General features: G+C 43.5%; 1 protein-coding gene across 1 annotated transcript in view; it reads right to left on the minus strand.

Annotated features, from left to right (window-relative positions):
* LRRC7 (leucine rich repeat containing 7) overlaps positions 1-18,777 on the minus strand; it is a 1,991,887-nt gene that overhangs the window by 792,153 nt on the left and 1,180,957 nt on the right. Inside the window, exons 10-11 of the mRNA XM_085602293.1 lie at positions 10,466-10,540; positions 4,897-5,041 (exon numbers count right to left, since the gene is read on the minus strand). Of these exons, the coding sequence (XP_085458419.1) occupies positions 4,897-5,041; positions 10,466-10,540 (220 nt within the window). The remainder of the gene's footprint in view (positions 1-4,896; positions 5,042-10,465; positions 10,541-18,777) is intronic.

Here is an 18,777-nt window from a genome sequence, read left to right on the forward strand (position 1 = left end):
ACAGCCGGCCTTTCCATGGCAGAGATACCCCCATGGAAAGGCTGGTGGGGATATGTTACGGGGCCCGTTGAGGGTCCCCTTTGTGTTGGGGGGAGGTGTGGGTGCACTGGGGGATATCCATGGTACCCCCCTACATTTCACAGTACTACGTGGCAGGCACCGTCTGGTGCCTGCCACGTAGTGCTGTGAAATGCACATCCTGCTTTTTTGGCATTGTGGCGGGTGTTGCAGTCAGCAGCACCCACCGCAATGTAAAATGTCAAGATGTGACTGCCACGGTGGCAGTCGCATCCTAATCTGGTGTGTGGGACTGACGCATTCATGGTGGACGGTCCCTGTCACCACCAGGATGGCGGACCGACTCCAGTCCGTCCGCCACTCTAATGACCCCCTTAGTACTGTGAAGACTCAGGGTAGCTATGCGCTGTATAAATTTGCATAAGATAAGATGCACCTACTCCCTTGGACTACTGAAACATATAATCCTGCGCAAGAAACTTCCAATACTACCTAGGAGAGGGAAGTTCAATATAGGTCAAGATGAAATAACCCCATGCAAGATTTGCAAGATATAAACGTAAGATGCACTCATGTACAATAAAACTCACAGAATAAAGACAAAACAGTGATTATTGTGCAAATGGGTGTATGGCATTGTCTGGCCTATTGATTAATGTTGCTGTTAAGGAGCACTGCCACATTATTGCTTTGATAAAGTACTGCACATGAAAGTCTGGGGTCATGTACACTTGTGTATTCTCCAGCCCATCTCTCCCTCAATGGTCCCTAAGAGGAAGACTCACATGCTCAGAGAAGTGAAGGATTACTAAAGGTAAACATATTGAATGAGTATGCTAGTGCACAGGCTTAGCAACCCATCTCCTCGAAACCCAGCAGGGACAGACCTTTGCAAATGCATAGACTGTAGAGAGAGGATCAGGCACGGGCATATCTATTTTAATTGTAAATGCTTGTTCAAAATACAGAAAATGCTGAATTGTTGTCATTGTCCCCCTATTTCTTCCTGTCTGATTTTAGAACTCTGAGTTCTATATCACTGCTAAACAGTAGTACAGCACCTGTATTTCTCACAGAGACGCATACTTTTCATTTGATTTACCTAACTTGTTTAACTTTCCAGTAAGTGCATGGTAGATGGTGCCTACAATACACAAATAGAGTGGAAGCTTCATGTCATATTTGTATGTAGATTACCCACATAATAAATGCCTGGAGCACAACTGTACAATGTTAAAGCTTTACAGTCAAACATGGAAAAGGAGACTGCCTTCGCGATGTAGGAAAACCTAACTTTAGGAATCACCCTAAAGCGTACCTTGTAAGCCCATAGGACTGGTAGCTTAATATAGAAAAAAAGGCATCCAATAAATCTGAAATAGTGTACCGCCACAGTGACTAAACTAAAAGCTATTTTTACTGTATACTTTAAACTAGATTCTCCATGAACAGATCTATGTATAATAAAATCCCTTAATTTATATCTCTGCTCACAAAAATGCTACCAAAAATGATTCAAAGTTATTTTCTACTTATTTAAAAAAATCTAATTTAACGGTGAGTTACTTTTTTTGATACCTTTAGTGGAAAAGTAATTTAAAAAATATATATTTTATGCTCTCTGAGCCATACCTGCCCACTCATCTCAGCTCCAGAGGTTGTGTGCCAACCCTGCTCTGTGGAGGACAATGCCCCTGGCCTGTGGACCTGTGAAGGTGTCAGTCATGTTAAGAAGTGGCCACTTATCAGGGATTAGCTATCTAGGACAGGGACAGAAACAGTTGGTGGAATAAAGGACAGGCTTTATTTTATTCATTTATTTATTTATTTATTTTATTTGAGAAGTTTTATATAGATCTGGCTAGACCCGGAGGTATCAGAGCGCTTTACATGAGGATCAGCGGTTTACAAGTTACAAAAGTACATCAGTTGCAGGAGCCCATTATAAAAACATGAGATTACACAATAAAAAGGGAAATTGACATATAGTATAGTCAAGACACTGGGAAAAGGAGGGGGAAGGGGGGAAAACACAGCAGGGAGACGAGGAAAACCTTGTCAGATGTCCAGCTGGGTAGGTGCTGGCCGCGGGGGTGAGCCAGAGCCAAACTCCACTGTAGCTGCATGGGACAGCTCCACCGGGCCTCAGCCAGGGTTGCTCGGGTACCGCTGTAAGTACATAGAGATTCAGGTATCCGCCCAGGGGGCATCGCCATAGATCCATCAACGCACCGGTCCCGGTGTTACTGGGAAACGCCGACCGCTTCGTCTTCCAACTCGCCCCCAGATCAAGATTAGGAAGATCAGAGGGGCAAGGGACAGTTCCAGAGGCTGTCGTGTTGAGGAACAACCCGTCCTTCTTGTCTACGGTCCTCTTGGTGTGAGTGAAACTGAAGAGAGTTTGTGAATAGAAACCTGATCTATATCAGAAATTAGTCCTCTATAGGCCCCCATTGTGACAATGCAGATATTGATCCTAGAGAGCAGATTGTCCCAAATTCAGCATTGTCCCAGGACCATATTGTCAGTTGACCCCCAGTGTCCAAATAATACCCTCTGAACGCTGCTATTCGCTTTTCCCCTCCGCCATGCACCGCATTACACGTCCCAGCCCAGCGCTATCTTGGAGTCAGGCACGGGTGATAACGATCTCCCGGTTGGTTCCCGGGGGACTTCTCCTCTGCTCCCAAGAGTGCCCCCACTTCATGCCAAGCTGCCAGCCACAGGTCCCATCTTCAGGTAAGCAAGCCTTGACCTGCAGGCCCCCACACGCACCAGTTGCTCAGTTCGATGGATGTCAGGCAAGGGCACACGCGCAATCCCAGCAACCGGCCAAAGATCCCAGTGGCATTCTCTGCTTTAGACCTGGAGCTGCCAAATGGGGTTGAGAGAATCTACTTGCTTTCATTTTCAGAGTCCTTCTAGATGTTCTGTCTCAAGTCCAAGGTAGGGGGTAAATAGATTTTGGCTGACTTAGAGTGGGACCTGATGTAGATAGAGGATTCGGTTGTTTAGGGCTTCTCCGAAATTGTTAAAGTAAAGCAAAGAAGAATTGCTGAAAATGGAGTTGGAAATGGGTTAGAAAGTAGACAAGACTGGGAAGAAAAACGTTCTTAATCACTGCACACTGTAAAAAAGGAGATGCCTCTCACCACCACCTCGTTAAAACACTCCCGGACATGGCAGTATACACTGAAGAACGAAGTAGCTGCAGGAAGATAAGGACTGATGGACCCCTGATGGTACCAAGAGACTGAAACTGTTCTATAAGAGTGACCTCCTGTTTTCCTGCTCAGGGACACACAAACAAAAAGGAGTCTGTACTCCAAGAAGGTCCAGCTGACCCCTTAGGATTGGACCCAGCATGAATCCTGGCTGGAGAGAGACCTGGTGCCTAGATACCTGTCGTAAGTACCAACGGCCTACAGAAGTGACGAGGAGGAACAATTCCAGCAGCTGGAGAAAAGGGGGAACAGAAAAGTCAAAGGTAAAACCTTGGTCCAGAACTAGGCGGCACATCTATTCCAACAGTGAAGTAATCTTGGTGGCCGAAATCCAGCTTTTTCCCCTCTCTGAGGTTTCAGTGCCAAAACCAATGGATTCTTTCAGAACTCAATGGCAATTTATTCAACTTTCAGGTACTTTCACTGGCTTCAACCATGTACCTTAGCCCACTAAAAACCTAGACCTCCAAAAATGATACCAGGACAAAGATAAAAACTCGGACCAAAGAGACCTGCTTTGGGCAACTGATCTCCAGCATTTGATCTCTACTCCAGTGTGACTGACCTCATGTCTAGGTCCGAGACAACTTTACCTTTTCTAGGTGCTTTTTGTCGTTACATTTTAAAATGCATAACTCTGTTTCCCCTTGTCATACTTTTATTGTTTGGGGGTATTTTTTCAGATTAAAATGTTTGGGAATTTTATTGTATTGTATTATTTTCACTTAACATGCATTTCGCGGGAAAATTGCTTTCTGCTTGTGCTGTAGCAACCAGGGGTTGAGCAGAATTTCGCTGAAGTTTTCTTTGAGACCTAACAAGAGTGTGTTTATTAAATTAGTAGGGACTCCCCCATTCCCAAATTGATAACTCACTTTCTCCCGGTTAGCCTTCATTTGGAGTAAAGAGTTTGAGGGTGACCAACCATAACTAATGTAGGTATGGAAAAATGAAAGCTACAAAAATAGGAAATCCTAATTAGGAACCGATTGTTCACTATGATGAAATACAGAAACATTCCAGACATTGAAATGCTAGATAATGATACTTTTGTATTTTTTACAAAACACCTAAGTGCCACTTGCAGGGTGTAGTTGGCCTCTGGAAAAAAGGATCATGTTGACTACAATAGATCTGGTACATGGCATCGTGTAAAGGGCTCAGCTATGTGGATAATGTAAAATGTATTTTTCCTGCTCAGTGTGACCAAAAAAATCCTTGGTTAGGCAGGATGAGTTACCCCTACCAGTAACTTTAGGCTGTCGCATGTACACTGCTGGGCTGTCCACATTTTCACTCCTGTGACCCCACATTTAAAGAAGTCCTGTGTCCTCCTCTCTAATACACGTGATGGAGACCAGACTTTATTTGTGGGTACTCAGCTGCCTAGTCGCTCCACACTTCTGAAAACAGTTTACACCTGACGTTTCCTTGCAATCCTGTTTCGTGTCCACCACAAAACCTGCACTGAAATCATACATATAAATAACTACTTTACTTTACAAACTTTATTTGGGCTGTAAGCCATAAAAGCACATGAGATAAGACATACATTAAAAACAGTTAAGATATACATTAAAAAATGTGTAAGATTATGTGCATTATTAAATAACCATTGTGACAAGTTTTTTTATAGTGAACAGTGTTGAATCACCTATAGAGTCTGGCAGCTGCTGCAGCAGGTTGGATGACAACAGCAGATCTTCAAGCGATTCGCATCCGGAAATATCCATGTCAACAGTTTCTATCCTGTTCTTCGCCACATCCAGGTAGATCAGCTGCTTTAACTTCCCTATAGACTTAATAGAAAAAGAACAGCTAACTGTTAGTGTGATTGCCAGGTTGCAATGCGTGTTGTGTGATTCTGTAGTCTCAATCATAAAACATCAGAGTGATAGCATGGGGAGAAATCTGATATTATTCAGTCAATGAACGTTCAAGAGGGAATTATCATGAGTAATTGCCAGAACCCAAATTAGTCGTCCAGAGCTGATGTGGAAAGTACATAATGAGGGGAAAGGGTAATTATCAAATTGGTAATGACTTCTCCAACATTCATCGCAATATCGTTTAGAAATCTCATTTGATCCTTTAGTGAAAAAAGCGAACATGAACTAAGTGCTTTTGCCGTATGTTCATGCTACATCACTTGACGGGCAGTACGATTTGGCATCATAATAAGTGCCTTGAGAAGGGCTAGGCAGAGGTGGCAGAAATAATAAAAGGTGCAGAATGACATCTGATTATGAAAAGCTTGCTATTTGATCCCCCAGCAATGCCTTGCCTTTCTATTGCATATTCTAATTATGAAATACCTTAAGAATATTAGCATTTTCATTTACCTATTTCTATAGATATTCTTAGACGTTTAAAAAAAATTACATTTCGGTTGTTAAACAGTTGTACTAAATCATCTGCGACTCCTTCGCATTCCAAGATATGCCAAAACTCGAGAAGCCGGCAGGTCCTTTTTGGTAAGGACGGCTAAGCTTTGGAAAGCTCTGCCCATCCATCTAGGCCTGGTCGAGACAGAACAGGGATTCAGGAAGGACTTAAAAACGTGGCTCTTCAGCCAGGCGAAGGTTAGCTGCTCGGTCTTTTCTTCAGTCTGGCTTTTAGCGTTGGGACGACTCAAAGGAGGCAGCTGCGTGCTCTATAAATGGCTTTGATTGATTGATTGATAAATTAATTGTTTTTTATTGCAGTAACGTCTTTCAGTAACATACACACCCACCACAAAGCTCACAAGCGGTTCTCAAGCAAAGATGGCGGAGGGGTAGAGAGTTCTGGGGTAACATTTGCAGAACACATGTATGTGTATGTCCTTTCCTGTCCTTCTGCCAGACCCGTGGTACATTTCTGCAACTACTGGCATCTGCTTAAATCCACCTACTACCAAAAGAGTATATTCTGGGGCTCGAATGGTCACTGTGGATCGTCTCATCTAGACATTGCCACCTATCCTGATGCCAACTTCAGCACACAATCTGTAACGTCGGGAAGCCTGCTTTGCCTGCAGATGCTGTCATAGTGCTGCTTCCTCTAGGAAATAGTGTGGCTCACATCAGCCCACACTGTGTTACCAGCTGAAAAGCATCAAGAATACGGGTAACAGCTGCCCTCCTTCCTCCTGCAAAAACAACAGTTGATGGACAGAATGCAGAACAATGTCATACATTCACCCCAGTACAGAGATCTGGGCTAGAAACAAGCATCCTAGGACCGGTTTCGGGGTTTCACCCCTCTTCAGCCAGGATAGCTTGATTCCAGTGGCATGGAGAGCACGGGACCCACGTCTGGGCATGCTCTTCCCACTCAGGGTGACAAAACAACAGTTGATGGACAGAATGCAAAACAATGTCATACATTCACCCCAGTACAGAGATCTGGGCCTAAATCCATCAATTGTGTGCCTTTTGCTCCTTCCTCCTAGCACCACAAACACCAAGCAGCTTAGCCATGCACAGGATGACGCAGCTGACAGTAAATGTCTACCCAGAAGCAGTTTATTTATTTTTTATTTATTGTTACTTGTTAAGCCTGACGAATCACCCTGAAAGTGTATCTAGGCGCAGCTGTGTATCTTCACGTATGGCCTACAGACTAAGGTATTCTGAGTAATGTACTAACAGCATGGCTAAAATATCCATATTTTTAAGAGCTTTTTTAAACTGTCTGTGGTTGTTATTAACAAGAAGATCTATTGGGAGCTGGTTCTGGTATTGAGGGGCTAGGTACGAGAATGATCTGCACTAATTTCTGGCAGTGCGGATACGGCCAGACATTTCCTGCAGGACCTACGACTTCTGATGGGGAAATGTCAATTGAGTTTTTTCTGTACATACTGAGGTCCATTCCCATAAAGGGATTTGTGAACCAAACAAAGATGTTTAAACGTGATTGCTTTTTTATGGGAAATCAGTGAAGGCTTCTTAGAATGGGTTCCGAAGGGGATAAGGGTGGAAGATGACAAACTAAACGTGCTGCTGTAGTTTAGACCACCTGAAGTTTTTAAAACAAACCTTCATTCATAGAAGCCATTAGCACACTCCCATACTCCAGGCAACTAGTTTTAAAGGCCTGGACTTTTCTTAAAAGGAGCATAATACCAAAACAATCAATCAATCAATCAATCATTTGTAAAGCGCACTACATACTCGCGAGGGTCTCAAGGCACTGGGGGGGAGCGCTACTGATCAAACAGCCAGGTCTTGAGCATCCTCCTGAAGGTCAGCAGGTCTTGGGTCAGTCGTAGGCTCAGTGGGAGGGTGTTCCATGTCTTGGCGGCGAGGTGGGAGAAGGATCTCCATGTGCCCATGATGTAGTTTATATGTTCCTTCATGGACAGATTCTCATCCACCATGATTTCCAGGTTTCTCATCACTGCCTTAGGAGTTGGAGCTATGCCTAAGCTAGAAGGCCTGATCGAGTGGGCTTTCCCAAACAGTACAACCTGTTTTGTTTTCATCAAGTTGGAAACAATTCTGCTGCATCCACATTGCGATATGATTAGTCTCATTGTGATGACAAGCTGTCATCTGCATAGGAGATGACCTTGAACCCATATGATTTTAACACTTGTGCGAGTGGTGCCACGCAGATGTTAAAAAAAGTGGAACTTAATGCGGATCCCTGTGGCACTCCCCTGTCCAAGAATATGGTTCGGAACACAAAGGACTCTAACAGCACTGTGTGAGTGAGACCACTTGGAGGGTTCTTTAGTCAGCCCAAGGCTTTTCCGCCAACACCAAACTCTTCCAGTCTTTTGATTACGACTGCATGAATGATGGTGTCGAAAGCTGCTGATAGAGACATTAAAACCAGCATTGCTGAGTGTCCAGCATCCAGGGAAAAACTTATATTGTCTAAGACCCCTACCAGTGCCGTCTCTGTGCAATGCAATGCACAGAAACCTGACTGGGGAGGGTCGGCAGATGGCAGCTTTTTGAGAATACCATCAATTGTGTGTTCACCAATGTTTCCATAAATTTCCCCAGAAAAAGAAGTAGGGAAATAGGACTAAATTTTCTCTGTTCTTTAAGATCTGCCTTGGGCCTTTTAAGAATGGGTTTAACCCAGGCCGATTTCCATTTAGCTGGAACTGAGTCCAGGTTCAACAAGAGATAGAACAGGTTGGTAAGACCATGAAGAAGGGCAGGGGCCAGAATGTACATAATATACAGAGGTGCAAAGTCTTCTTGAGATCCTGACTTAACTCTGTTTATCAGGGCACTAACTTCATCTTGCGTGAACGTAATCAACTCTTCCAGTAGCACTGGGCAAACACTTTTCTCCATAATATGCTCCGTTTTTACTTCATGTGTGATCTCATTTGCAAACGTATTTAAGATTTTGGTAATTGTTTTATCGAAGAAATTGGCCAGCTCTTCTACCAAGGCCTGTGAGGCAGGTATAGATTACTCACAAGATTTGGGATTGGTAAATTCTTTAAGAATCTTATACAGTTCTTTATGTGAATTAGCTGCATTGTCGATTCTATCTACAATATGTGCTTTCTTGGCAGAGCTTTGATGTTGTCAAGATAGCTTCTAAGGCCCCTTTTATAGGTTAATCTGTCTTTGTTCTTTTTTGAAGACCTCCATTTATGTTCCAGTATCCAAGCATTGTTTTCAGCCTACTGGCAATGTGTTTTTTGTTGCTGTGCGCACATGTGATGAATATGCACAGACATGCATCACCACACCTGCCTGCGTCAACTGATTGGTATGGGTACAACGTATTAATTTCTTTACAGACCCAAGATGGCAGACACAACTTGGATTGGTATATATATATATATATATTTGGAACAATAATCTTGTTGTCAATTTATTATTTGCCAAGTGCAAAGCTGCCAGCCTTGAATGCATTCGATATGATTTTGATCAATATAATACTACACAATTTGTTGTAAAAGTGTAATATTGATAAAAGAATTTAAATAACAATCGGGGTTACACATGCCAATATTGCTCCTTACTATCTCACAACCAATAATTAGCCAATTGTTCAACGCTCACAAGAACTGGATGGTGTTTGGAATATTTTTTAAATCATCCAGGTTGATTTAAGACAGAGGTTCATCACGATTTTGCAATCCAGGTCTCTAAAACCTCTTCTCAAATAATAAAATGTAATTTATAAAGGGGAATTGTGCACACTAGTCTTCGAACAGGTTGCAGATCGCTGCTGCTTAGATAGGTCAGCATAGATTTAAAAAAATGAAAACGTATGGGGGACAGAGATATAACCATCTAAGGACACCCTGTTGCTTTACAGGTGTGCAGGTGATGTAATTGAGAGTATTAGTCAGTAGGAAAGGCAATCTTTGAGACAAACCACCATCTCTTTTATTCGGTTGAGGATATAGGTTCAGGATTTCTGAGGCAGGGACAGCCTGAAAGTTAGTCATTGGGCTTTCTGGAAGTTAGCAAGTGGGCAGTGTAAATTGCTAAGAGATGGAAACTTAGATTACTTTAGGAGATTTTAATTATAATCATGTAAGGATTTAGGAGATCAAAACATGTAAATAAAATTTTTAAGGTACACCAATCGAGTTGAGTGAGTAGGCAGACTCATCAAAGGAACTTTGGACCCAGGTGATGAAAAGATTGGTTGGATTGCAGGCTTGTTGTATGACTGGCACCTCAAACTGAAGAAAAGACTGATATGTCAGTAAGCAGCGCTGGCCTAATGAATGAGCAAACCAGTCTGAGGACTCGTAGGTTTATGTGAGGAAGAGACTGATTGGTCAAGCAGCCTTGGTCTCCTGATTGGGTGGGCTTTTCAGAGAACAGGGAGGTCAAAGTGAAGAAAAGACCAGTAGATGAGTAGAAAGCATAATGGACAGTACACCTTGCAACAGACCAGGAGGTCCAGAGGCAGAAGACAGAGGGGCTGTTGTCTTTAGGAGTGAGCAGGCAGAAGTGGGAGAGAATAATGCAGGAGATTTACGCTTCACATTTAAACACACGTATTAGTGTCTACATTGATGATGAGTCTGAGGATGTAATTGTATTCAGTTTTTCCCTAATTGAACTTTAATCATCTTCAAGGCCCCTGTGCTTCTTCCTTACTGTGGCCTCCTAGATCCGCCAATCCGCCAATGTAATAATCATCTTAATAAACATGTTTTTGCCACTAGTATCACACAATGAAATTGTACATTTATGGTATGTTCTCCACATAAAAGAAAGAAATACTACTGCTGTGAATATACCTACCCCTGGAACCGTTTGAAGTGAATTATTGTCCAACCACAACTCCTTTAGGTTATGTATCAGTTCCAGACCTTCCGGCTGTGGAAGAAATCAAACGACCTAGATTAGACAGCGCACATTGTACATTTCCCTGCATCAGCACTGTTTAGGATAACACCACACCCAAAGTAGTATAATAACATTAAAAACATTTAGTAAGTAGTGTTTAATTTTTTTAAAAAACATATGCACCAGGGCTTTCGTCAGGAGGCCACTGCAGCTTGCACCACACATTGCCCCGGCCATGCTGCCAACGATAACAACACCACAACTACTAACTAACACAGTCCTACAAGTGTGACAATTTGGACCATTCCAGGCCCCCAAAGCTATAAGAATGTCTTGGGCAGCAGGTAATAGTCATTTTTAATACATATTGAATTAATACTTGATAGCTGTTGTGGTCATCTCTTAATTAGCCAGACAGTCCCACCTTGAGGCAGACTGTCACAAGCTCCGTTGTTGATAATTAAGTGTCAGTGCCGAGCACCGGAAACCACAGGCTCAAATTGAGTACTGGCAGTAAGTTTTCTGTTATGATAGTCACAAGACCTCCTTTCGTCGACTGATCTCTAGCTTCAATGAACACAGGTTGTTTATGGATGCTGCAAATGTATTGGACGGGTCAATATACACGAACTCCACTGCCAAACTGTGAGAAAAATAGCGGTAGAAGCAGCCAATTAGAAGTCGATTTTTGGATGACTCACATTTTTAAGCAATTGATTCCGTACCAAACATTTCAACTGTCTTATAGGCTTCCCAGCAAGCTCTGGAAGAGCGCCGCAAGTGTGTACGCCTTAATGCCAATAATTGAAATGTCAAATGCTCTCTTATTCTTGTTGTTAGAAATGGGATTTCTGGTTGGCTAAGGCTTGCGCCAAAGTCAGTCAGAAACCACCACTCTAGTCAGGGCAAGGGAGTTACACTCCCAAGATAACCCCTGCTCACCCCCTTGGTAGCTTGGCATGAGCAGTCAGGCTTATCCCGGTGGCAATGTGTAAAGCATTTGCGCAACACCCACAGCAACAACACACTAGGCACACCACAAAAGGAACTCCACACAAGGTTATATAAAAAAAATAGCCTTTGTATTGTCATAAAACACATTAGAAACATAATCACACATTTACACTGTCCCAACTGGCATGGGCAATATTCACAGGGGATTATATACAGGACCGGGCCAATCGGGCCACGGTCAGAACCATCAAACTACAGGTAAGTAAATGCAAACCACAACCAGTAACTACTGGTACCATAATGACCTAAGCATTATCACATTAGACATAAACCAACACTAGGCCCAAACCTCAACAGCATAAACACATTACGCAATGGGCCTCACCATCATAAACACGTTATGCACCAACCCCATAAGCATAAACACATTACGCAAATAGGCACTCCCCAAAACATCATAACATGACATTAGGCATATCACATTAGGCCCATACCTCATTAGCATAAACACATTAGCGTAGCTACAATGGGCCTAAATCATTCTTTTGGCAACACTCCTAGTAATAGATACATTACGCAATTTGGTAGAGCCTGGCGATCTACCAATGTCACCAAACTGCCTCCAGGCCAACTGGCCTTCTCAAAGGGCTTGAATGCCCTATGTCCCAATGTCAGGGCCGGCTGCCAATGCAGCAGAAGAAAGTGTGCACAACCCTAAATGTTGCAGCTGCCCACAAATTGCTGGGCAGCTGTGGAAAACTGTAGGTAGGGGCACTCCCGTGCCTAGAGTTCTCCACTGGGACTCTAAAACTCAACTGCGCCCGAACGTTGCAGCTGTGAACATCACTGGCACCCCTGTGCCCTCTGCGTTGCAGCTATGCACTCTCAGGCAGGATAGCTGTAAAAAGCACCGCATAGATATTAGGCGCAGGCACCACTGGCCCTCGAGACCCCCCTCTGGGGCCCTACAACTACTGTGCCCCTCGTAGGAGCCATCCAGGCTCTGAGAACAGAACATGCCCCATGCCCCATTCTGGGACTTCAGTAAAAGTATGTCAAACGTTGCAGCTGCCCACTGTCAGATGGGGCAGCTGGAAACTCTGCAAAGGGAAATCAGAACTCCCTGTGCTACTGGAGCCCCCGTTACCGGTACTCCTCTGGTGCCCTCGATCAGCACCGAAAAAAACCCAATGCCCAACACCTCCAGCCCCAGGTGCCGACAGGCTTCACTCACCAGGCTGCTCGGAGACCTCTTCTGGCTCGCTCTTCACCCGGTCTTCTCAGGACTGGGACTGGGAATCTGCAAGGCTCCAGATGACGCAGGCTGCGACGCGGGGCTCTCCTCTTCCACCCAGGAGCCCCGCCTCAACACCGGCAGCCTTCTCTTGCCCGGCCTCACTTCCCCCTTGTGCTCTTACTACGCGGGGCTCTCTCTCCATTACGAGAGCCCCACGGACCGGCATAACTCCCTTCACCCGGGCCCCCTCATGGGACCCGGGACTTCCAGACGGATCTACGGTGGCGGGGCGGGACTTCCTCTCCCCGCTCTACCCCACGCCAGGCAGCACTGCCTGACTTCCAGGTCCGGGCCGCAGTGGTGATTTCGTCTTCGGCGAACTGAGGGGTAGGCTCCCTCTTTAAGCAGGCCCATGCGGGGTGGGCACCCGCCATGAAAACTCACTTAGAAGCGGGGTGGGCACCCACATTGTAACTCCCTCATAAAGCGGGGTGGGCTCCCGTTTCGGCAGGCAAAACCCGGGGGAATCCCTACGCTGGGGATTCCCTCCTGCACGGTCAGCTTTGCGCTGCGGAGCCCTCGTGTTCCTTTTTCCCAGGGGACCTGCAATTCAAGTGCTCCTCCTTAGGACAATTAAAGCGCTTTGCTGTAAAGGAAATAAAGCTCTCCCAGGGCGCTAGGACAGCAAAAAGGTCCTGTAGGAAGAATAAATAAATCCAAGCAAAAAAAAATTATTTAAAGATGAAAAGGGCAATGCAGGGCCCAGGGAGGCAAGCCCTCATTGTAGCCCCCCCTGGGCCCCAGCAGCAGCACGCCCTGGCAGGAACAGAACTGCAGAACTGAACCCTTTCATGGGGTCACAGCCCCTTCTTTTATACACACATTTCCTTTGTGCAAAGGTGCAGGGTTTGGGGGAACCAGATACAACTGGTTCAGGAGCACTTTGTGTACATGACTCCTTTCTTCTTTTCACAGGACAGGCCAGGGACATCAGACGCACCACAGGAAGTGGAGCCTGCATTGTGGAGGGAAGGCACAGCCCTATTCAGTTCCCAGGTGCAACTCCTCCCTCCCATCTGCATGCAGATCTCTCTATTCACCACTGGGCTGACTCACTCTGGCTCCTGGAATTCCCCATCCCTCTCAGCTCCTGTCAATCACAAGCCAGACATGCAATTCACATCAGGCAGGCAGACACACAGCACACAAAAATGCCAACTTCTAAAAGTGGCACCTCTCCACCAGTCACCATAAATCTGCGCACACCATTGCGCAGCATTTATTCTCACGAGTTCATACATACTAATCTCGCCCCTGCACTCCTCTCATACCAGGAATTACCATGGACACACATATCCCCAATGCATTCCTATGGGAGGGCAGTCCCATTTCACCACACATACACAGAGAGCGCACGCACTTTACACTGGACCACAGTGCTAAAGTGCTCAGAGGCCTAAAATTACCAACACCAAGTTACAGAAAAAGGCTAGGAGAATGCAAAACGTTTCGGGGTGAACCTGCCAAAAGGGCCAAGTCCATCACTTGTAATACGTTTGCTTGCATGAAACAAGGACTAAGGTTCGGAGATGCTGAGGACTTGAAATTCCAAAATTCCAGATGAAGCACGTTGGGGTGCAGAATGTCAAATCAAATGTAGCTAGGAATGCGAAAGTTTCTTTCCATGAATTTCAGACAGAGTATCTTGGCTGACACGAGGTACACCATGGTGTTTAATTTTGATACTAGATAATGCATTTTATCTGTCAACTGTAACATAATTTTACCTAATTAGTCCTGTTGAAAATTGCAACATGTATTTTTCCTACAGTTTTGCACAGTCCTAAATGTAACGTTTAAAGCACTCGGAAGCATTTGGGTAGTCATGTGCTCTATAAATCAGACAGAATAGAATAGAGAAGAACGCATATATGACTTTTAGGTGGTTACCTCAACTCCATGCATAGGAGAAATGTAAGGCGGAGCATATTTCCTCATCCCCCAGAGGGCAGCCAAAATTGCAGATGTGATAGGTAAACAGTTACATGAACATTTGTGATCTCTTCTATCCCATGATATGTTGGTAGTGGAGTAGAATGCGCAAGGAAGGTGCATTAACAATTAATGCTGTAACAATAAACTGTGCACTGAAAAATCACCGAGTGATATGTTAAGCATACGTAAAGGGATAAAAAACACTCAAATGAGTTACCTGATGGCCCCAGGATAACAAACGCATGAAGCATGAATAGAAGAAAACACTAGAATGCGCAAAGTGAGGACAATGAATGGTATACCATTAGGAGGTGCATTGGAAGACACCGTGAGGGGGAAGACGTCCTTAAGAGTGTATAGAACATGTGGGGCCATTGGAGAGAAACAGATGTACATAGGTAAAAACAATCACAGTACTCCTCTTGAATTGTGAATAAAAAACTAAAAAAATGGAAGAAACATTAAAAACAAAGAGTAACCAAGAAAAAACATTAAAAACAGACTGTTGATCTCAAAACATAAGCACAGGTAATGTAAATAGGAAGAGTCTGACTCATATGAAGGGCTTACAATATAGGGTTATAACAATGAGATAAGGTAGGGTCCCAAAGGTTTAGAAATCTGATTACTAGAGGAATGAATTAAGCAAAGGAGATCAACCAATGAAAAAGATATACATATAATGATGGCATAGTTAGAGGTCACTATCCCAAATGAGGGAACTTACAATCTAGTGTGAAATCAAACAATTAGGTCGTGACCATGTTATTCCATTCATCAAGTTTATTTAGTCCTGTGTTGACAGAGTCACATTTGGAAATCCAGCGGCATTCTTAGCGCATCTGTGATAAGTTACCCCCCACTGCTGGAAGTTGAGGTTGTTCAATGATCTGCCATGTGAAATCCTTTTCAGTGTGGTTTTGTGACAAATGTATTTTTGTCATAGCCAGGGTATAACCAATGCAGAATATTTGTCCATCTGAGTCGAATACTACTTTATCATGCTTCATAGGGGAAATACTACTCCAGCAAAGACTGCCTATCTTTGAAATATAAATCTTGTAATACCTCTACCTCTTTGTGTGGGTACAATCTCTTTATGAATTTTCTAGCATACTCTCCAGTGTGACACATCTGATTATATCAATAGAATCTCTTATTGTCTGACTTTCAAAATGGCAGCCATGGACTTTGAGCCTGTTCAATGTTAGAGTCAGGCTACCCCTCCTGCTGGGGTCATAGCCTCAATGCTGCAACAATTCTTCTTTGATTCAACTTCTTTAGCAGCATGTCTAAGGTGGATCTGAAGACGTTGCTTTACGCTACAAGGGCAAAATCACATATCCACTACTCTGAACCCAATTTCCATCATATTGGATCATATTGTACCTTATTAACATTTTTACAGCAACAAGAAGACACCATGCTGACGTAAACCTCAAACCCCAAAAATACATTACACCACAGACATATAGAGAAGATAGAACGACAGCGTATTCTGTCTAATGACCACGATCTTACTTGGAGGAAAGCTCCGTAGAAGAACTCTGGAGCTAAACGTGTGTCAGCTGCGAATCTTCACAAATGCTAATCCTCAGCATGTGAAGCCTCTTCCTTGTGACCATGGTGGAAGAGTAAACCAACTTCAGTTTTCGATATACTGAAGCCTTCAAGTATTTATTTTATACAAAAGTATGTGCTACAAGCCTGTTATCAATGCAAACCAACTACATAGCGATGTATAGACCTGACGACCCGCTGGAACTGATCTCTTCGGCACGGTAGGCCTTCGCTGGATACCCCAGTGGAAATGACTGCAGGACAGACTTCTCCCTGGTATATGGTGATTTGAAACTATTATGTCCCTTTGTATAGAATGCAGAAGGCCTCTTTTCTTTGATTTATCCTGAGCACAGAAGCAAGTATATAGCCATAGGAGTGAAGACTGTAGTGCCCAAGTAGTCTCTGATGTCATAATTACTGTTCCCTTCCTCTCCCTGAGACTTCACTTTCATTTCTTCAATCATTCTTCCGCTCTTCCCTCTTTTTCATGTGTACCAATAAAATGTATAATGGCAATAACTTTTATTTAAAGAAATTAGAAATGGTACAAGTTTGGTATGAAGCACAATGTAAACACGAAGTTATCATTATTAGTTTGTACAACTCCTTATTCTTCATATATTTCTCCCCATTTGAGTTCCCTTGTTTGTGCTTCAGTTATTCATTAGGTTGTTAGTGCCATGTGATGTCCACACATGTGACATGCATTCATGGACTTGCCCACCTCACGGGTAAGAGTGCGCTTTTCAAATACACATAACATATACTTCTCTTTTTCAGCTCTCAGTCATACCCAAGCCATCCAGCATGGCCTCCCCACCTTGTGTCCTTTCTTTAAATCATTTGTATTACTTTCTCCTTGGTACTGGAAGCCTCTCCATCTTCCTGTTCACTCATCCTCAACTTTGGCTAATAGTCATGTTCACTTGACGAATCACTTGCTGTCTGAGGCTTTTATCAGTACTTCTCCACTTGTTCAAATTGTTGCACCACGTGATTGTGCTTTTCAAATTGTTTTAATGCATATTTTTTACATTTTTAATTTTCAGTGCTCTTATGTTTTTATTCTAGCTGCATATTTTTGTGCTTTTTTGTTGTAAGTGCAAAATAAATTAAATACATACATTATTGGAGAGTAATAGTCCAGGACTAGTCAGATAGCATCTCTGTGCTGGAGTACATCACTAAAACATTGGATAGAAAGGCTCCCTTTGTACTTATTTCTTCTTTCAAAGTCTTTCAAAAGTTTGTCCAGGGATTATACTCACTTTCGGAGGATTATCTGTGCTAGGCATGATCATATTGAGAGTTTTGGTGCACTAGACGTCCAAGAAGAAGATATGTGCACCTCATGAACAAGCTTTCTGTAGATCAAATTCTTGTGGATCTAGAAATAAAATTACGCTCTGAATGGGGAAAAGTGATTTCAAGCACACACAGAAGGCCTGGTTCACAAAATGATGAAGAGCCACAAGGAATGATATGGAATGCCCTAACGTATAATTTAGACATTGTATACTTTCCATAATTCTCAAAGGGGAAAATGCGTGTGTATAGAAATAGAAGTGCGGGGTTACAGAATTAGAACGTCTGCAGCCTTAAATATGGACATAGCGAAGGGTTGGCCATTCTCAATGGAGGTCCAATAGTGCCAGTTCCATTTTTATCTGCTCTGTCAGCGGCATTTAATGTATCAGATGGCTTCTTTTTCCTCCACCTGTTTCTTCCAACTACACCTTTTTCATCACATTGTTCTGCTTCTTACTCGTTCTGACTTGATCTCAGCAGGTACTGCTCTGGTCAGTTTAATGTTGGCTCAGGGAACCATGTTTTACTATGAATTGCAAATGGCTTTGAGGAGTTATTCAATATGCAGCCAACTGTTTGATATCTAAGGTGGGCCCACTCTGAGAAATCTACATTATCTACCCATCTCTTAGAAGACGGCCTATAAAGTTCTGTGCGTGACACACCGACTCTTTATGGATGGAGACTGTGAGAAGTTGGCCTGATATATGATGTCACTAATTCTAGTGTACACCCTGTATCAGTCCAAACAACCCTTATGGTGATTGGTTGTAAAGTCAACCTTATAGACCAGCTATCCTAGTGGTAGCATGGACAAGAGCAGTCTTAGGCTAAACTCTGAATGGCATGTGAAGCCAGCTGTTATACCATATGTAATCCCTTGAATACCAAATGAAAGGACACCACAATAGATATATATAAAAATAGAATGTATTTATTCTAGGCAAACCCTCAGCACTCTTTATGAGATTCGAGGTAAGTACAACACAGTCTTATTTAAGCATACATTAAGTCACACAGGTAAGTAATGCAGTTAGGCCCTAGGGGCCACGCAAACCATATACTAAGTAAGTGGTATAAGGACCACTGTCACGAACACAGGATAGGCCTAGGCCTAGGGAATCGCTGGGGCTACACTATACTACCAACAGTTAGGAAGTGGGAGGCCCACGGGATTCAGGTGCAGAGTGGAAACACTCACGCGTAATGT

The sequence above is a fragment of the Triturus cristatus genome, chromosome 4_2 (genome assembly GCF_964204655.1).
Source record: "Triturus cristatus chromosome 4_2, aTriCri1.1, whole genome shotgun sequence".
NCBI classification, from domain to species: domain Eukaryota; kingdom Metazoa; phylum Chordata; class Amphibia; order Caudata; family Salamandridae; genus Triturus; species Triturus cristatus.